The sequence below is a fragment of the Mobula birostris genome, chromosome 25, assembly GCF_030028105.1.
Source record: "Mobula birostris isolate sMobBir1 chromosome 25, sMobBir1.hap1, whole genome shotgun sequence".
Classification (NCBI taxonomy): domain Eukaryota; kingdom Metazoa; phylum Chordata; class Chondrichthyes; order Myliobatiformes; family Myliobatidae; genus Mobula; species Mobula birostris.
The window spans coordinates 61,459,534-61,476,813 of NC_092394.1; the positions used below are offsets into that span (position 1 = coordinate 61,459,534).

General features: G+C 41.5%; 1 protein-coding gene across 3 annotated transcripts in view; it reads left to right on the plus strand.

Moving 5' to 3' along the window:
- Positions 1-17,280, plus strand: part of sfi1 (SFI1 centrin binding protein) — a 246,468-nt gene that overhangs the window by 16,197 nt on the left and 212,991 nt on the right. For all 3 annotated transcript variants that reach the window (XM_072243230.1, XM_072243231.1, XM_072243232.1), the window contains exons 3-5: positions 1,675-1,836; positions 11,775-11,846; positions 16,712-16,822. In XM_072243230.1, the coding sequence (XP_072099331.1) occupies positions 1,675-1,836; positions 11,775-11,846; positions 16,712-16,822 (345 nt within the window). The remainder of the gene's footprint in view (positions 1-1,674; positions 1,837-11,774; positions 11,847-16,711; positions 16,823-17,280) is intronic.

Below are 17,280 nucleotides of genomic sequence, written 5' to 3' on the forward strand. Positions count from 1 at the left end.
ACATGTTTCCTGCGCCTTTCTCATTTTTCCCAGAAATGCACATCATTGCTGACATCCTTGCCAGCAGCTCCTTCCAATATACTTTGGACAACTCCTCTCTCATACCACTGTAATTTCCCTTACTCCACTGAAGTACTGCTAAATCAGACTTTACTTTCTTCCTATCAAATTTCAAGTTGAACACAATCATATTGTGATCCTGGTTCCTAAGAGTTCTTTTACCTTAAGCTCCCTAATCGCCTCCGGTTCATTTCATAACCCCCAATCCAGTATAGCTGATCCTCTAGTAGGCTTAACAACACTCTAAAAAGCTATCTCTTAAGGCAGTCAACAAGCTCACTCTTGAGATCCATTACCAACTTGATTTTTCCAATCGACTTGTATGTTAAAATCTCCCATGGGTACCATTAACATTGCCCTTTTGACTCGTCTTTTCTATTTCCTGCTGTAATCTGTGGTCCACCTTCCAGCCACTGCTGGGAGGCCTGTATATAATTGCAAACAGCGTCCTTTTACCCTTGCAGTTTCTTAACTCAACCCACAAGGATTCAACAGCTTCTGATCCTATGTCACATTTTTCTACTGATTTGATGTCATTCTTTACCAGTAGAGCCACACCACCCCCTCTGCCTACCTTCCTATCTCTCCGATATAACGTGTAACTTTGGACATTTAACTCCCAGCTACAACCATCTTTCAGCCCCGATTTAGTGATGGCCACAACATCATACCTGGCAATCTGTAATATTGCAACAAGATCATCACCTTATTTCTTATTCTATGCGCATTTAGATACAACACCTTGAGTACCGTATTTGCTATCCTTTCTGAATTTGCATCCCTAATGATTTGATACTCAGCCTGTTGGCTGCAACTAAGTCCCACCACCTACCTGCCTTCCTGACAGTCTGACTGCACGCTGTCTTTACTTTTTTACCATCTGTCCTATCCTGAGTCCCTTCACTCCGGTTCCGAACCCCATGCCAAATTAGTTTAAACCCTCCCAGCAGCTCTAACAAACCTACCTGTGAGACTATTGGTCCCTCTTGGGTTCAGGTGCAACCTGTCACTTTTGAGCAGCTCATACCTCCCCTAGAAGAGATCCCAATGATCCAAGAACCTGAAGCCCTAGTCCCTGCACCAGCTTCTCAGCCATGCATTTATCTGCCAAATCATCCTATTTCTACCATAAGACCATAAGACATTGGAGCAGAATTAGGCCATTCAGCCCATCCAGTCTGATCTGCCATTCCATCATGGCTGATCCTGGATCCCACTCAACCCCATATACCTGCCTTCTCGCCATATCCTTTTATGCCCTGACCGATCAGGAAACTATCAACTTCCGCCTTCAATATTCCTATGGATTTGGCCTCCACTGCAGTCTGTGGCAGAGCATTCCACAGATTCACTACTCTCTGGCTAAAATAATTCCTCCTTACCTCAGTTCTAAAACGTCACCCCTCAATTTTGAGGCTGTGCCTTCTGGTTCTGGATACCCCCAATGTAGGAAACATGGTAGTATTTATCACAGCTAGATGATATGTAGATGTGGTATGGTGAAGAAACAAGGAAAAGGATATTGTTGGGTTTCTTACAGACTACTTTTGGGGATTAGATGTGAAGTTCAACATTTTTGGTAAGATGTTCAACTATGTAATTCTCTACCCCCAGTAATGTGTCGGCAGGCCTAACACAGCTTCCCATAGGTGCATCTCTGGAACATCCCATAAAGCAAGATTGGTGTAAGGTGCGGCGTGTAAAAAGAAGCATGATTCCTTATAGAGTCAATTATAACTGGAGCAGAGGTGGGCGATTAAAGGAGCTTCGTATCAGGTAAATTTGTTGTATTGTGCTCGAAAATGCTGCTATTTCATTCACAAAGTCCACTTGTGGTTCAGCTTGGGTTGGTGATAGAAGGGTTGAAATGGAGATATTGTCCATAAAGATGTTTGTGAGACTGTATTTTGGAATATTCTGTTTGGTTTTGGTCACCCTGCTACGGGAAAGATGCCATTAAGTGTTGGAGTGTAGCGCAGGTTCTTGTCCTCTCTCCATGATTCCCTTGTTGATTCATCCCTCCCCTCTAATCTCCCTCCTGACACATATCCCTGAAATGGAAGAAGTGCTACATCTGCTCATTCACCTCCTCCTTCTCCTCCATTCAGCTCCATGGAATCCTTCCAGGTGAGACAACACTTCACCTGCTAATATATTTGTGTTGTTTGTTGTATCTGGTGCTCCTGATGCAACCTCCTCAACATCAGTGACACTTGATGTAGACTGGGGGACTGCTTTGTTGAGCACCTTTGCTCCATTTGCAAAAAACAGGATTTCCCAGTGGTCGACCATTTTAATTCCAATCCCCATTCCCATTCCCATTTCAACATGTTGGTTCATGGCTGCCTCTACTGCAACAATGAGGTTGGAAGAACAACACATCATATTCTGTCTGGATAGCCTTCAACGTGATGGCATAATTGTTGATTTCTCTAACCTTCAGTTTTCCTTTTCTTTTCCCTTTTCTTTCATTCCCCCACTCTGGCTCCCCTCTAACCCTTTTTCTCTTCACCTGCCTATCACCGACCCCTGGTGTCCCTCTTCCTTCCTTTTCTCTCATGGTCCAATCTCCTCGCTTATCAGATTCCTTCTTCTTCAGACACCTTTTCCACCTATCACCTCCCAGCTTCTGACTTCCTCGTTCCACCTGACTTTACCTGTCACCTTCCCCGCCTACCAACTTCACCACCTGACTTCACCTACTCCGTCTCCGCCTACCAACTTTTTTTCTTGCTTCTTCCCCTTTCCAGTTCTAATGAAGGATCTTGATCTGAAACATCAACTGTTTATTCTTTTCCATAAATGTTGCCTGACCTTACTGAGTTCATCCAGCATTTTTGACTGGATTTCCAGCATCTGCAGAATATCTCGTGTTAAAGATCACCTCAGCTTTTCACATATACATCGAAGCATGCAGGAAAATGTGTTATTTACATCAATGATCAACACAGTCCAAGGATATGCTGGGGGCAGCCTGTAAGTGTCACCAAGCTTTTGGTGCCAACAAGCATGCCCACAACTTACCAAACTTTACACCTTTGGAATGTTGTAGGAAACTGTGGTATCTGGAGGAAACCCCCATGGTCATGGGGAGAACATACAAACTCCTTACAGACAGTTGCAGGAATTGAACCATGATTGCTGGCGCTCTAAAGCATTATGCTAATCGCTATGTTCCTGTGCTGTGATTAGTATCAAAATATATTTATCCAAGTTATGGACAATTGTTGGAGCTTTGCATTTTCTAACCTCTGTATTTAAAGTGACTAAACTTATTTCTCAGAAACCTTAAAAATCTTGTATATGAATCACAGGGGAACTGAGGGTTGTAGAAAATAGACAGGAAAGAGGAGCTAAGGCCAGATCAGATTAACAATTGTCTAATTGAATGGTGGAGTAGGGCAAGGAAGCTGATCTAGTTTTTCTGTTCTTTCAATGTTCTAAAATTTGATTATAGAATGTATTATTTGTTTGTTGAACTAATATTTTGTGATGAAAAAGGATACAGAAATTCCTTGGAGGCACAACATATTACAGTTGTTGGAATCTGGAACATCAAACAGTCTGGTGGAGGAACACAATGAGTTGAGCAGCATCTATTTGGGGAGGGTTGGTGAGAAATTGTACAAGTTTCGGGCATTGACCCTGCAATGGACTGAGAGTGGTGAGGGGAGATAGCCGTTATAAAAAGGAGGGGCAGAGTGGTGAGGTAGAGGTGATTGGTACTCTTAGGTGGAAAGCGGATGTTGAGGGATGGCGGGCAGATTGATCCAGATAGGAGACATGATAGATAAAGGCAAAAAAGGAGGAAGATGGAGTCAGGCAGGATTGGGGAGTGGGGAAGGTGGAGGCAGCTTCTGGAGGGTGATATGACTATTAGTGCTATAATCTTGATAAGTAAGGATAATAGAAATCATTAGTCGGGAGGTAATAGAACAGAATTAGATTGGGAATGAGGGCAGAGCGAGTAGGTGAAATGTGTGGATAGTAGGTGGACGGAGCTGAGGGAATAACAGAGAACCTGGCAGGGGATGTGGAAAAGGGCACAGAATAACGGGACTGGAAGAGGATCAGGAGGAGAGGAGTGGGAGTGGGGTTGATGTTCATTTGGTGAATAATAGAGGAGGTGAAGGTTACCCAAAGTTGGAAAATTCATTGTTCATACCATTAAGTTGTAGAGTATCCAGATGGAATAAAAGGCATTGTTCCTTTACTTTGCATTGGCATTGGCACCTAGGATGGACAGGTTGGCATAGGAACGGGAACTGAAACGGCATGTAACTGGAAGTTGTGAAATAGCGGTTTTGTACAGAGTGCAAATGCTCTGTATATTGGTTACCCAGTCTGTGCTTTGTCTTGCTGATGTAGAAGAGGTCACTTTGGGAGCACCAAATGGAGGAGGAGCATGTGAATCTGCTTCACATGGAAGGGCTCTTGTATGTTGGTGAGGCAGGAGATGCAGAAAAAAGTGTTGCATATTCTGTGGTGGCAGGGGAAAGTGTCAGAGGTCATGGAGGGGTGAGTTGGCCAGGGGGTCATAGAAAGAAGATAGAAAGGGGTGAGGAAGAGATGTGGCTAATAGTGAGATCTCATTACAGCTAGAAGAAATGATGGTAATTCTTTTGATTAGGATTGTTCAATATATGACTTTTTCCTTATAGCACTTCTGTCTGCGTTTCATTGACAAAGCCATTTTTTTTGCTTTCATGAGTAAAGTGCCATTTTCCATGCAGAGGAATATTTTGTACTGAAATGTCCATAAAAAAATTAGACATGTTTTCTTAAAACATGTTCTCCGTATGCAGTTCTCTTTTATATTGAGAAATGTCTCTGTTAGAGTAGTTAATGGTGTATTTGAGGGAATATACCAATAACTACTCTAATAGAAATGTTCAAAGGATAAAATATTAAAAACTGTGGTCCAAAAAGCAAAGAAATCACAATAGAATAGATAGTATACTGGGCAGGAAGGTTTCTCTGTTTCATGTTATAGAGATAATTTGAGTTATAAGATGGTGTATACATCCTAGGTGTAAAAGATGATGAGAGGCATTGATTGTGTGGATAGCCAGAGGCTTTTTCCTAGGGCTGAAATGGCTAACACGAGGGTGCTTGGAAGTAGGTATAAGGCAGATGTCAGAGGTAAGTTTTTCACACAGAGAGTGGTGGGTGCGTGGAATGCACTGCCAGTGAAGGTGGTAAAGGTGGATACAATAGGGTGTTTTAAGAGACTCAGGTACATGGAGCTTAGAAAAATGCAGGGCTATGTGGGCCGAAGGGCCTGTAATGTGCTGTAGATTTCTATGTTCTATGTTTCTATAACTTCATAATGTGTAGATTTCTGAAAAGAAGCCCTGATTATTGAGTAGTCAGGAATTGAGTAAGATTGTTTTGCTTACAATTGATGACAATGCCCTGAACACCACCAAGTTCAAGACCAAAATTGGTTTTTGGAAAGTACGAGCCCAGTAGAACACTGGCAAGCTAGCACAAATAACTGCAGAAATGCGTTGCACCAACCTACATATACTCTGCGTCAGCGAAAGCAGATGGACGGGTTCTGCAGACTAAACGCAGCAACTGGCGAAACAGTTTCATACTCAGGAAGGGAAGACAGCTAGCATCAATATGGTGTAACTGTCATTTTGAAGAAAAACATTGAAAAGTGCTTTCTAGAGTGGAAACCAATCAACAGCAGGCTGTTGAGAGTCAGACTAAAAGAGAAGCAAGTGAATATGACTGATCTAGTGCTTTGCTCCAACTAACGATAGTGACGTTGAAGAAAACATAGAACATAGAAATCTACAGCACATTACAGGCCCTTCGTCTCACAATGTTGTGCCGACTATGTAACCTACTCTAGAAACTGCCTAGAGTTTCCCTTCTGCATAGCCCTGTAGTTTTCTAAGCTCCATGAACCCAGGGGTCTCTTAAAAGACCCTATTGTATCCACCTCCACTTCGTCGCTGGCAGTGCACACCACGCACCCACCACTCTGAAAAACTTACCCATGATGTCCCCCCCCCCAACCGTACCTACTTCCAAACACCATAAAATTATGCCCCCTCATGTTAACCATTTTAGCCCTGGGAAAAAGCTTCTGGCTATCCACACGATCAATGCATACTCCCCAATCCAGGCAACATCCTTGTACATCTCCTCTGCACTTCCTATAGTATCCACGTCCTTCCTGTAGTGAGGTGACCAGAACTGAACACAGTACTTCAAGTGGGGTCTGACCAAGGTCTTACATAGCTGTAACATCTCATGACTATTGAATTCAACACACTATGCACCTTCTAAACAACATTGTCAACCTGATCATCCACACTGCCAAGAATCTTACCATTAATATTATATTCTGTTTTCATATTTGACCTATCAAAATGAACCATTTCACACTTATCTGGGTTGAACTCCATCTGCCATTTCTTAGCCCAGTTCTGCATCCTATCGCTGTTGCACTGTAACCTCTGACAAAACTCCAGGCTGTACACAACACCCCCAACTTTTGTGTCATCAGCAAACTTAACAAACCCACAATTCTACTTCCATCATTCAGATCATTTATAAAAATCACAAAGAGGAGGGATCCCAGAACTGATCTCTGTGGAACACCAGGGGTCACTGACATCCATGCAGAATACGAACCATCTACAACAATTCCTTTTTTTTAAATACTTTATTTTCAAAATTTTCAAAAAAAATCAATGAAATCAACAAGAACATACCAGCTCAGACATGCATAAAAATGAAATAAGCAAAAAAAAAGAAAGAGGCATAACATTAGAGGGATGCCTGGTGTGCAAAGTACTCAAAAATACTAAACATTAAATCTCAAATGAGGGCCGTGAGAAATCAGCTGGGGGGAAATTGCTCATCCGACCCCGGACTTGCCCAGGTAGGCAAGAAATGGATCCCAGATAGCCTAAAATTTTTTAATTGAATTGGTTCTCAAGAACCTAAGTTTTTCCATCTGTATGACTGAGATCATATCAGCCACCCATCTCCGAAAGGAAGGGGGAGAAGGTGATTTCCATTCCCTCAAGATAAGTCTTTTGGCAACAATCATCCCCAGTATGACAAACTGTTGTATAGCTGCAGGGAAACAAATAGTAGATTGCGAGCAGCCAAATATAGCGAGGCCAGCTTCCAAGGGGAAGGATCTTTTATGAGCCTTTGAGTACCAGTCGAATATTTTGGACCAAAATCCAGTCAGTAATGGGCAAAACCAAAAGTATGTGACAATGTGGCTTCCGTCCCTTGGCATCTATCACACATTGGTGAGACAAAAGGGTAAGTCCTGTGCAATTTAAGTTTAGAGTAGTGGAGACGGTGGACAACTTTAAACTGGATCAGTTGGTGCCTGCTGTTAACAGAGCAAGCCTGTATCATAGGCAAACACTTATCCCAGGCAGTTTCAGATAATTCAATGCTCAACTCCTCTTGACTTTCTGAATGAGCCTTGCATGGGAAACTTCATCAAATGCTTTACTGAAATCCACATACACTGCTCTACCTTCATCAATGTTTTGTTACATCCTCAAAGCATTCAAACAAGCTTGTAAGGTATGACCTGCCCATGATGAAGCAATGCTGACTATCTCTAATCAGATTATGTCTCTCCAAATGTTTTGTAAATCCTGCCTCTCAGGATCTTCTCCAACAACTTGTCCAGTACTGAAGTAAGACTTACTGTCTATAGTTTCCAGGGTTATCTCTACTCCCTTTCTTGAACAAGGGAACAACATTTGCAACCCTCCAATCCTCTGGTACTTTTCCCATCCCTATTGATGCAAATATCAGCGCCAGGCGCTCAACAATCTCTTCCCTTGCTTCCCACAGTAACCTGGGGTATATCCCATCCAAACCCAGCGACTTATCTAACTTAATGCTTTTCAAAAGCTCCAGCACATCCTCTTTCTTAATGTCTATATGCTCAAGCGTTTCAGTCCATTATAAGTCATCCCTACAATTGCCAAGGTCTTTTTCCCTGGTGAATACTGAAGGAAAGTATTCATTAAGTACTTACCATAGAAACCATAGAAACTACAGCACAGAAACAGGCCTTTTGGCCCTTCTTGGCTGTGCCGAACCATTTTCTGCCTAGTCCCACGGACCTGCACACAGACCATATCCCTCCATACACCTCCCATCCATGTATCTGTCCAATTTATTCTTAAATGTTAAAAAAGAACCCGCATTTACCACCTCGTCTGGCAGCTCATTCCATACTCCCACCACTCTCTGTGTGAAGAAGCTTCCCCTAATGTTCCTTTTAGACTTTCCCCCCTCACCCTAAACCCATGTCCTCTGGTTTTTTTCTCACCTTGCCTCAGTGGAAAAAGCCTGCTTGCATTCCCTATACCTATCTATACCCATCATAATTTTATATACCGCTACCCCTTTTGACTCCATGCACATGTTTCCACTATCACACCTGATTGGTGCTATTCTCACAAGGCTCATTCTCTTCTCCTTCACATACTTGTAGAATGCCTTGGGGTTTTCCTTAATCCAGCTTGCCAAGGCCTTTTCATGGCCCCTTCTAGCTCTCCTGATTTCATTGTCAAGCTCCTTCAAAGGCTCTAAGTTTGCATTCTGACTCTAGCCCCCACACTGCCAATGGCTCCGCTGGACCCTATCTCTCTTTTATGGTTTAAAAAATTAAAAAAAAACCCCATGCAAGGAGAAAGAACTCACCATGTTTGGTGGTGCTCCACCTGCCTTGTGCTGCTGCTGATGCCTCTGGTGCTCCCTGCGTTTTCAATGAACAGTTGCAATTGGAGGTAGAGTTAACACCACGTCATGACATAATCTTTGCCAAAGTGGGAAATAAAAACTCGTACTTCACTTGGGTCATGGGCATGCACATATGTGAACAATTGCTAACAGTGGTGAAAGCCTGGTGGAATTCTGTGCCATGAACAATCTGGTCATAGGAGGGACCCTCTTTCAGCACCATGAAATTCACAAACTAACACAGTGGACCATTGATCATTTCATGATTAATGGTCTGTGGCAATGATCCTTGCAAGATCTAACGGTCAAGAGAGCAGCAGAAATGGAGGTGATCATAACTATGTTGTAGCAGTGATGAAACCTAAGCTGAGAAGCACTGGGACCAGAGCACGTGTACAAAGATGTTTTGATGTTGAAAAGCTCAAGGACACCAGTGTGAGTTCTGCCTTCACCATTCAGCTTAAGAACGGATTCTAGACTTTGTAAGATCTTGATGAGGATGTGTCAGTAAACAGGATCAACACAATATGGAGACGGATGCTTCAGTCTTCAGAGAAAGTAGAGAGGATACAGAGTTGGAAAGAAGAGCAAAGTAGGAAACATGGACAGCCTTAGAAGAAAGACAGAAAATTAAGAAGAAAGTGTTAGATTGAAAGTCAACATGAATTAAAGAGAAACTTTAACTAGCATATACTGAAGCTAACAAGAAAGGGAAGAGACTTGTAAGAAAGATAAGAGAGTCTACATGGAAACCCTTGCAGGGGAGGCCTATTGAGGCAATGAGAGAAATTCATGCAAAATTTCAAAACTGGTATGTGGAAAGTTCCAGGCCAGATCCAGTGGTCCTGTGAGAGATAAGAACAGTCTGCTTTTGACAACTGAAAAAGGAAGAAGCACAATGGATGGAGTGTTTCAGAGAATTACTGAATAGACCACCATCAAATGAAGAACCTGACATACAAGAGCTAGCAGAGGACCTTGACATCAACACAGATCTATCCAAGAATGAAGAGATTGTTGCTCTGATTAAATTATTAAAGAACAGCAAAGCTCCAGAACATGACAATTTGAATGCCAGACTGTTCAAAGTTCTGCAACCACTGTTTACTATAATCTGGGAACGGGGACAAGTACCCAAGAACTGGAGAAAGGGAGTTCTTGTTAGAATCCCCAAGAAAGGAGCACTAAGTGATTGCAACAACTTGTGTGGCATCACTCTTTTGCTAGGGTCCAGCAAGATTCTCGCCAAAGTCCTGATACAGATGCAGTCGATATGTGCTTGTGGAAAGAACAAGCTGGCTTCAGGAGAAACGGAGGCTGTGTCAACCAGATCTTCACACTGTGTAACGTCATAGAACAGTGTACAGACTGGCAGAGACAACTGTGTGTGAATTTTGTGGACCTCGGAAAGGTTTTTGGTACCATCCACAATAAGGGCCTCTGGCGAATTCTCACATCATACAGGATCCCTTCCAAAATTGTCTAGCTTATCCTGAGTTTCTCTGTTAACTTCACTTGCAGAGTTAGGGACTGCAATTTGAGTTTTGAAGTCAAGACAGGAGTCAGGCAAGGCTGTGTGATGTCGGTGATATTATTTAACCCGGTGATTGACTGGGTGATGAGGCGAACAACGAAAGAGAAGCATTGGGTGGGCTCTATTCTCTACTTTAGAAGACCTTGACTTTGCAGATGAACTTTTATTGCTTTAACATGTATACCAGCATACACAAGAAAAAACTCAGCGCCTGTGTACCTTTGGTGAACAGGTTGGACTGAGAGTCATTTGGAGAAAGACTGAGACAATGTCTCCTTTTCCTGTCAAGGCACGTGGTGTTGATTTACCCAGCACTGACAGATTCACCTACTTGGGCAGCATCAGTCAGCAGGATGTTGGGACCAAGAACGACACCCAGTGCAGACTCAGCAAAGCTAGAAATGTCTTCAGATCAATGAGCAACATATGGGGATCAGTAAAGTACAATGTCCACACCAAGGTGAAGCTGTACTACAGCTGTGTTCTCTCCACACTTTTGTACAGGTCAGAATGCTGGTGCATGACAGAGAACGACTTTGCCAAGCTGTCATCAAACTACACCATGACCTTCTGGAAAATGCTCCGTATTTTCTGGCCAAGAAAGATCTCCAACTGTGCCCTACTCCTTCAGTATTGCTGAGAGGACATGGTCGCAATCATCATGAGGAAATGTTGGAGATGGATTGGGCACGTAATGAGAAGAGGAGCCAACTCCATCATCAAGACAGTACTTCATTGGACCTCTGAAGGGTAGAGGAAACACAGGAGACCAAAGACAACTTGATGCTGTGCTGTAGAGGCAGAAAAGAGGACCCTGAATGACACCTGGGGCAAAATAGAGAAGATTGCTGAGGACAAACAGAAATGGATGATCTTCATTGCTGCCCTAAACACCAGTGGCATAATAGGCTGTAACTACTAGTTAATGACTCTCCAGTTATATTTCAACATTTCTCCCACTCCTTCGCTAAACTCAGCAATTTCAAATCAAGCTGTGGTAAGTAAACACTCCTCCCTCCACTTTGACCCACATTATTTCATTTGAAGTATTATGCTATGCAATTTATGTAGTTTATAATTTGCTTCTACTGATGAGCCTTCCATCCAAAGCTAGGTAACAGGAGGTTGAATTAGGCTTGATTTTTTTTTTTTATCTTGTAAGAATTACTCAATAAAAAGTGGTAAAATTGCAATTTTGACTGCAATTTCACCAAGGAGATAAAAAATGTAGGATATTGCAGCCTTTTTTGTGACATTGAAATCTATTGGTGGATTCATTAAGATTAAATCTTATGCTGGTTTTCAGCCTACATTATAGGTAAGGAATCAGTGATGATAATCATCAATATTTTGTCTAAAATCTTATACTTGAAGAATTCAACGTGTTTGACTTTGGAATGAAACTACACCAAATAATAATGTAATCCTGTCAACCCAGGCACCTTGCAAGGAAGTTCCTGTACTTATGGGTGCGCAAAACGCTTGGCAGAATCCTTCCATCCAAGGCCAGGTAAGTTTATATTTGCTTCCTTTAATTTGTTTAGATTGAAGATGGAAATGGTTAGAATTTCAAGGTACAAGCAGAGAATGTACGGGTCTTGTTATAGAAAATAAGAACTCAGATTGGGTGAAAACACATCACCAGGGATGGAGAAATGGTTAAAGTGAAGGGCATGAATGAATGCATTATTTTCACATGGCATACTGTCACTTATTGTGTACCATTCTGGTCACCTCTGGGTCCTCAACTGTTGACTCTTATAAAGCCCAGGAGCTAAAGTAAACTGTGGGGTGAATACAGCAAGTCAGCGTAGAAATTCAGATGGGTTAATGGAGTCGTTTAGGGAGAATTACAAGGGGTATAAAGCATAGAGATGGGTGAGTGGGGCTAACCAGTCTGTGCAGAGTTTATGCTCCATTGAATCTCCTAACATTTTTCAACATCTAAATTGAATATTGTAGTCCTTGATTTCCTTCTCAGTTAAATGTTTGTCTGGACTATTGAAACGTATATATACCCTGCACATCAACCATTTACTGCTGCAACAAATCCCACATTTCCAGCACTCTGTGGGTAAGGAAGTATCTTCTGAAGTCCACATAGGATATTTTGGTGACTGTGATTAAGCAGCAGTTGCTTTAGCAAATTGCAGGTTAGCTCTGCCACTTTTCAGAAACCTGCACTGTTAACTCCAGATGCCCACCTCCAGGCAGTACATGTTTTGCTGTTGTCTAAGAATGACTCAATAAAATGTGACCAGAAGTTGCAATTACAACTGTGGTTTCACCAAGGATAGTTGGAATAAATTGCAGTCTCTTCAATGAGATTGAAACCCACTGATTTAATCATTGATAATAGTGGGCTTGTGGGTGCTCCATGATTGAGCATTTGAGGCTAATACTCTTTTGAACAGTTTGGGAGTTGGAAGAAATCAGGGCTAGTAGAGATGATGCCTCACAGCTCCAAACGACCCTGATTCAATCCTGACCTCTGGTGCTGTCTGGAATTTACACCATCCCCTTGTGTTTATGTGAGTTTTCCCCAGGTGCTCTGGTTACCTGCCGTATCCCAAAGGCATATAGTTGGTAAGTTAATTTACTACTGTAACTTGCCCCTAGTGCATGTTGAGAGACAAATGTTGGCTGCGGTTGATTTGAATAAAAAAATAGTATTTTTTATTATTTCAGTGAGTCTTACTTCAATGATTGGTAAGTTGATGGAAAAGATCCTGAGAGGCAGGATTTATAAATACCTGGAGAGGCATAATATGATTAGGAATAGTCAGCATGGGTTTATCAAAGGCAGGTTGTGCCTTACGAGCCTGATTGAATTTTTTGAGGATGTGACTAAACACATTGATGAAGATAGAGCAGTAGATATAGTGTATATGGATTTCAGCAAGGCATTTGATAAGATACCCCATGCAAGGCTTATCGAGAAAGTAAAGAGGCATGGGATCCAAGGCGACCTTGCTTTGTGGATCCAGAATTGGCTTGCCCACAGAAGGCAAAGACTGGCTGTAGAGGGTCATATTCTGCATGGAAGTGGTGTGCCTCAGGGATCTGTTCTGGGTCCCTTACTCTTCGTGATTTTTATAAGTGACCTGGATGAGAAAGTGGAGGGATGGGTTATTGAATTTGCTGATGACACAAAGGTTGGGGGTGTTGTGGATAGTGTGGAGGGCTGTCAGAGGTTACAGCAGGACATTGATAGGATGCAAAACTGGGCTGAGAAGTGGCAGATGGAGATCAACCCAGATAAGTGTGAGCTGGTTCATTTTGGCAGGTCAAATATAATGGCAGAATGTAGTATTAATGGTAAGACTCTTGGAGGATCAGAGGCATTTTCCTAGGGCTGAAATGGCTAATGCGAGAGGACACAGTTTTAAGGTGCTTGGAAGTAGGTACAGAGAAGATGTTGGGTTAAGTTTTTTATGCAGAGAGTGGTGAGTGTGTAGAATGAGCTGCTGGCAATGGTGGTGGAGGTGGATACGATAGGGTCTTTTAAGAGACTCCTGTGTAGGTACACGGAGCTTAGAAAAATAGAAGGCTATGGGTAACACGAGGTAATTTCTAAAGTAAGTACATGTTTGGTACAGCATTTCGAGCCGAAGGGCCTGTATTGTGCTGTAGGTTTTCTATGTTTGTATGTTTTCTAGAATTGGTATAAATGCATTAGGGTTAGAGCATTAGAGAAGATTGATGGAGCCAAAAGTCTAGTTTCCACGCTGTATGACTCATAACTGTAATCAAGGGCTTGGCAAGAAAGTAGAGAAGGCAAAGACGGTTTAATTAATTGGTGGAGCAAGGGACAAAGTGTCTGATTACTGCCATTTCTTGTTTGATAATATTCTTTTCTGGTAGCTGCAAAAAGGAAAGCAACAATTTAAAAATATTTTTATTATTTGAGATGATGCCAATTACGCACGTGACTAACCTAACGACCTGTTCATCTTTGGAATTTGTGAATGAACTGGAGCACCTGGAGTAAACTCTTTACAGACAGTGGTAGAGTTGAACCTGGGTCACTGGCGCTGTAATAGTGTTACACTAGCTACTATACTACTGTAGCAGAATAGAAACACATTTTGGGAGAAACTCAGTGGGTCAAGACCCTACATCAGGAGTTTGGATGAGTTGAGATATGTCGACCAAGAACAAAATTTACCCTTGATATATATGTTGGGACAAATATCAGATTGGTAGTCAGTTGACTAAAAATGAAACAAGGATTTTGAATTCAAATAAAGCCTTGGCATTTGGAAAGTGGTGCACCACAAGGATTGGTGTTGGCAGTACTGCCATCAATCTAATGTCCTGTGTAAACTCTGTACTGGACAATTTCAAAGGCGAATGAAATCAAATTTTGGGAAAAATGGAGCAATAACTAGTATTAGGAAAGACTGCAACAAAAGATAATTGATAAATAACAAAGATAAATAATGAATGACTTTAAAGATAGATAGTTGGGAGTTAGATACAACAACCCAATTTGTAAAGTAGTGACTCAAGTAAATAAGAATATATAAATCAAAAGTAGCAAAAACAATTGGATTAATTCCTGGAAGAAAACCATTGAAATACAGAACTGAAAATGTCAATTTTTATATAACAGACTGCATTTGATGTTCTGTGCAGTTTCAGTCTTTATATTATATAGAATATGTGCGGGCCCTGGAGAAGGTACAGGAAGGAGAAGTTGTAGCAATTAGGAAAGGCTGTTATGACTAAGATTGTTTTCGCTGGAATGCAGACAGTTGAAGAGTGAGTTTGCAAAATTTTTTAAGGATTTCATAGGATGGGTATAGAGTTGATGTTTCCCCAGAAGGAATCCTAAATTGAGGATCACAAATATAAAATTGTTGTGAATTAAGAAGAAATGTCTTAATCAAGAACAACAATCTGTTGCATGCAAACTCTCCTGCCTGTGTGTTGTATTTGAAAAAGAAACTGATTGAAAATGGTATTTTATCATTACCACAAACCATTAATGCTATTAATTCTAATTTTGAATCTTTCATTGACCATTATTTGTTCTGGCATTTTCCACGAGAGGTCTAAACTACGGAAATGTGCAACCTGATCCAGATTGGTTGAAAACTCGGATGCAGCATCATAACTTTCTAGGTTGGCTGGGGTGGTGAAAAAGGCACTTGGTAGGCTAGGCCAAGGCACTAACTATAGGAGTTGCTATGTCACATTGTATTTATACAAAACCTTGATTAGATACTATTTGGAGTATTGTGTACAATTCTGGTTGCTGCAGTGCAGCAAGGATATGGTAGCAACAGAAAGAGTGCAGAAGAAATTTAACAGGATATTTCCTGGAATGGAGGGCAGTGATTATAAGGAGAAGCAACACACATCAAAGTTGCTGGTGAACGCAGCAGGCCAGGCATCATCTCTAGGAAGAGATACAGTCGACGTTTCGGGCCGAGACCCTTTGTCAGGACTTCCAGTCGGCCCGAAACATCGACTGTATCTCTTCCTAGAGATGCTGCCTGGCCTGCTGCGTTCACCAGCAACTTTGATGTGTGTTGCTTGAATTTCCAGCATCTGCAGAATTCCTCGTGTTTGCGATTGTAAGGAGAAATTGGATTGACGTTGTTTATGCTCTCTGGAATGTCAGAGGCTGAGGGGTGACTGCAGAGAGATCTATAAAATGCATGAGAGGCACAGATAGTCAGAATCTTTCCTCTCGGGCAGGGGAGTCTAAAACTAGAGGTTTCAAGTAAGAGGGAAGAAATTTAAATTTAAAGCAGGCAGTTTTTCACATAGAGTGTGGTGAATGTTTGGAACAAGCAACCAGAGGAGGTGGTGGGGGTAGCTACTGTTAGAACACTTAAAAGGCACTTGGATAAGTAAGGAGTGGAGAGATCCAGGCCTAATGCAGGCAAGTGGGATAAACATAGACAGGCTGCATATCCAGCACAGATGATCTTATTTCTGTGCTGTACATCTCTATGATTCTGTGAACTACTGTTGAGAACAATAGCAGGTTGGTGGGACACAACAGACAAAAAGGATATTCGTTTTGAGGTTTAGGGAGAGGAAACTTATGTGGAGCATAAAAAAATTCACCAATACAAATCTACTTTTGAACTACATGTTCTATTTTGCTGTTATGGAGAATAAGTGTGCTTTAGTATCAAAGGTCAAATTGTGAAGAATTTTTGGAAAAAATGCTGAAAGTATTGCAAATTTTAACTTGCAACTGCATGTTATTAGAAATATTTAAAAAATGGATGGCACAATGAAGATATAATTCAGGCTCAATTGTATCTGGGCTTTTAATTAATACTTAGTCATGAATGAACATCTTGGGAATGAAATTGCAATCAGCTGTTATGTGATGTTGTCTTTTCCTTTCACTAGATCTCATTACTGTCATGCTTTGTTGAATAAAACATTTGATGGATGGAAGGAACAGTGGTGGTGTGCTCGCGTAGAATGGAAGTTGATGGTTCGAGCAGATTGTCACTACAGGTACTTATATATTTCTTGTGCTGTATCTGTGTCATAGATTTGTGTGCACTCTAATCAGCCGCTAATTGTCCTTATTATATTTCATCCAGAAAGTGTCTTCAATATTACCAATCTGAACTTTACGTGGATGTGTAACTAGAAAGCAAGGAGCTGTGGGTAATCACAAAACCTGTCCTCCGAGATAGCCTGTCTCTGGACATAGCTGGAAAGCTCTCAGAATAATTGTGTTTTGTACAGAAAGATGTACTAAAAAGTTATTTATTACTACTCTAGTGAAACGTGGTGGAAACCAGTTCCCTTGATCTGTGAGTTTAATCAATTTATGCAAAATAACCGTGGGCTTCTCCACCTCAGAAGCTCTTTATTTTGTTGACATATTTCTTGTTTTCTGTCATCTATTTTGTGATGGTCCAAAGATGCAGATCCACTCAATGCAATTGATCTTTAGCACCTTCTTC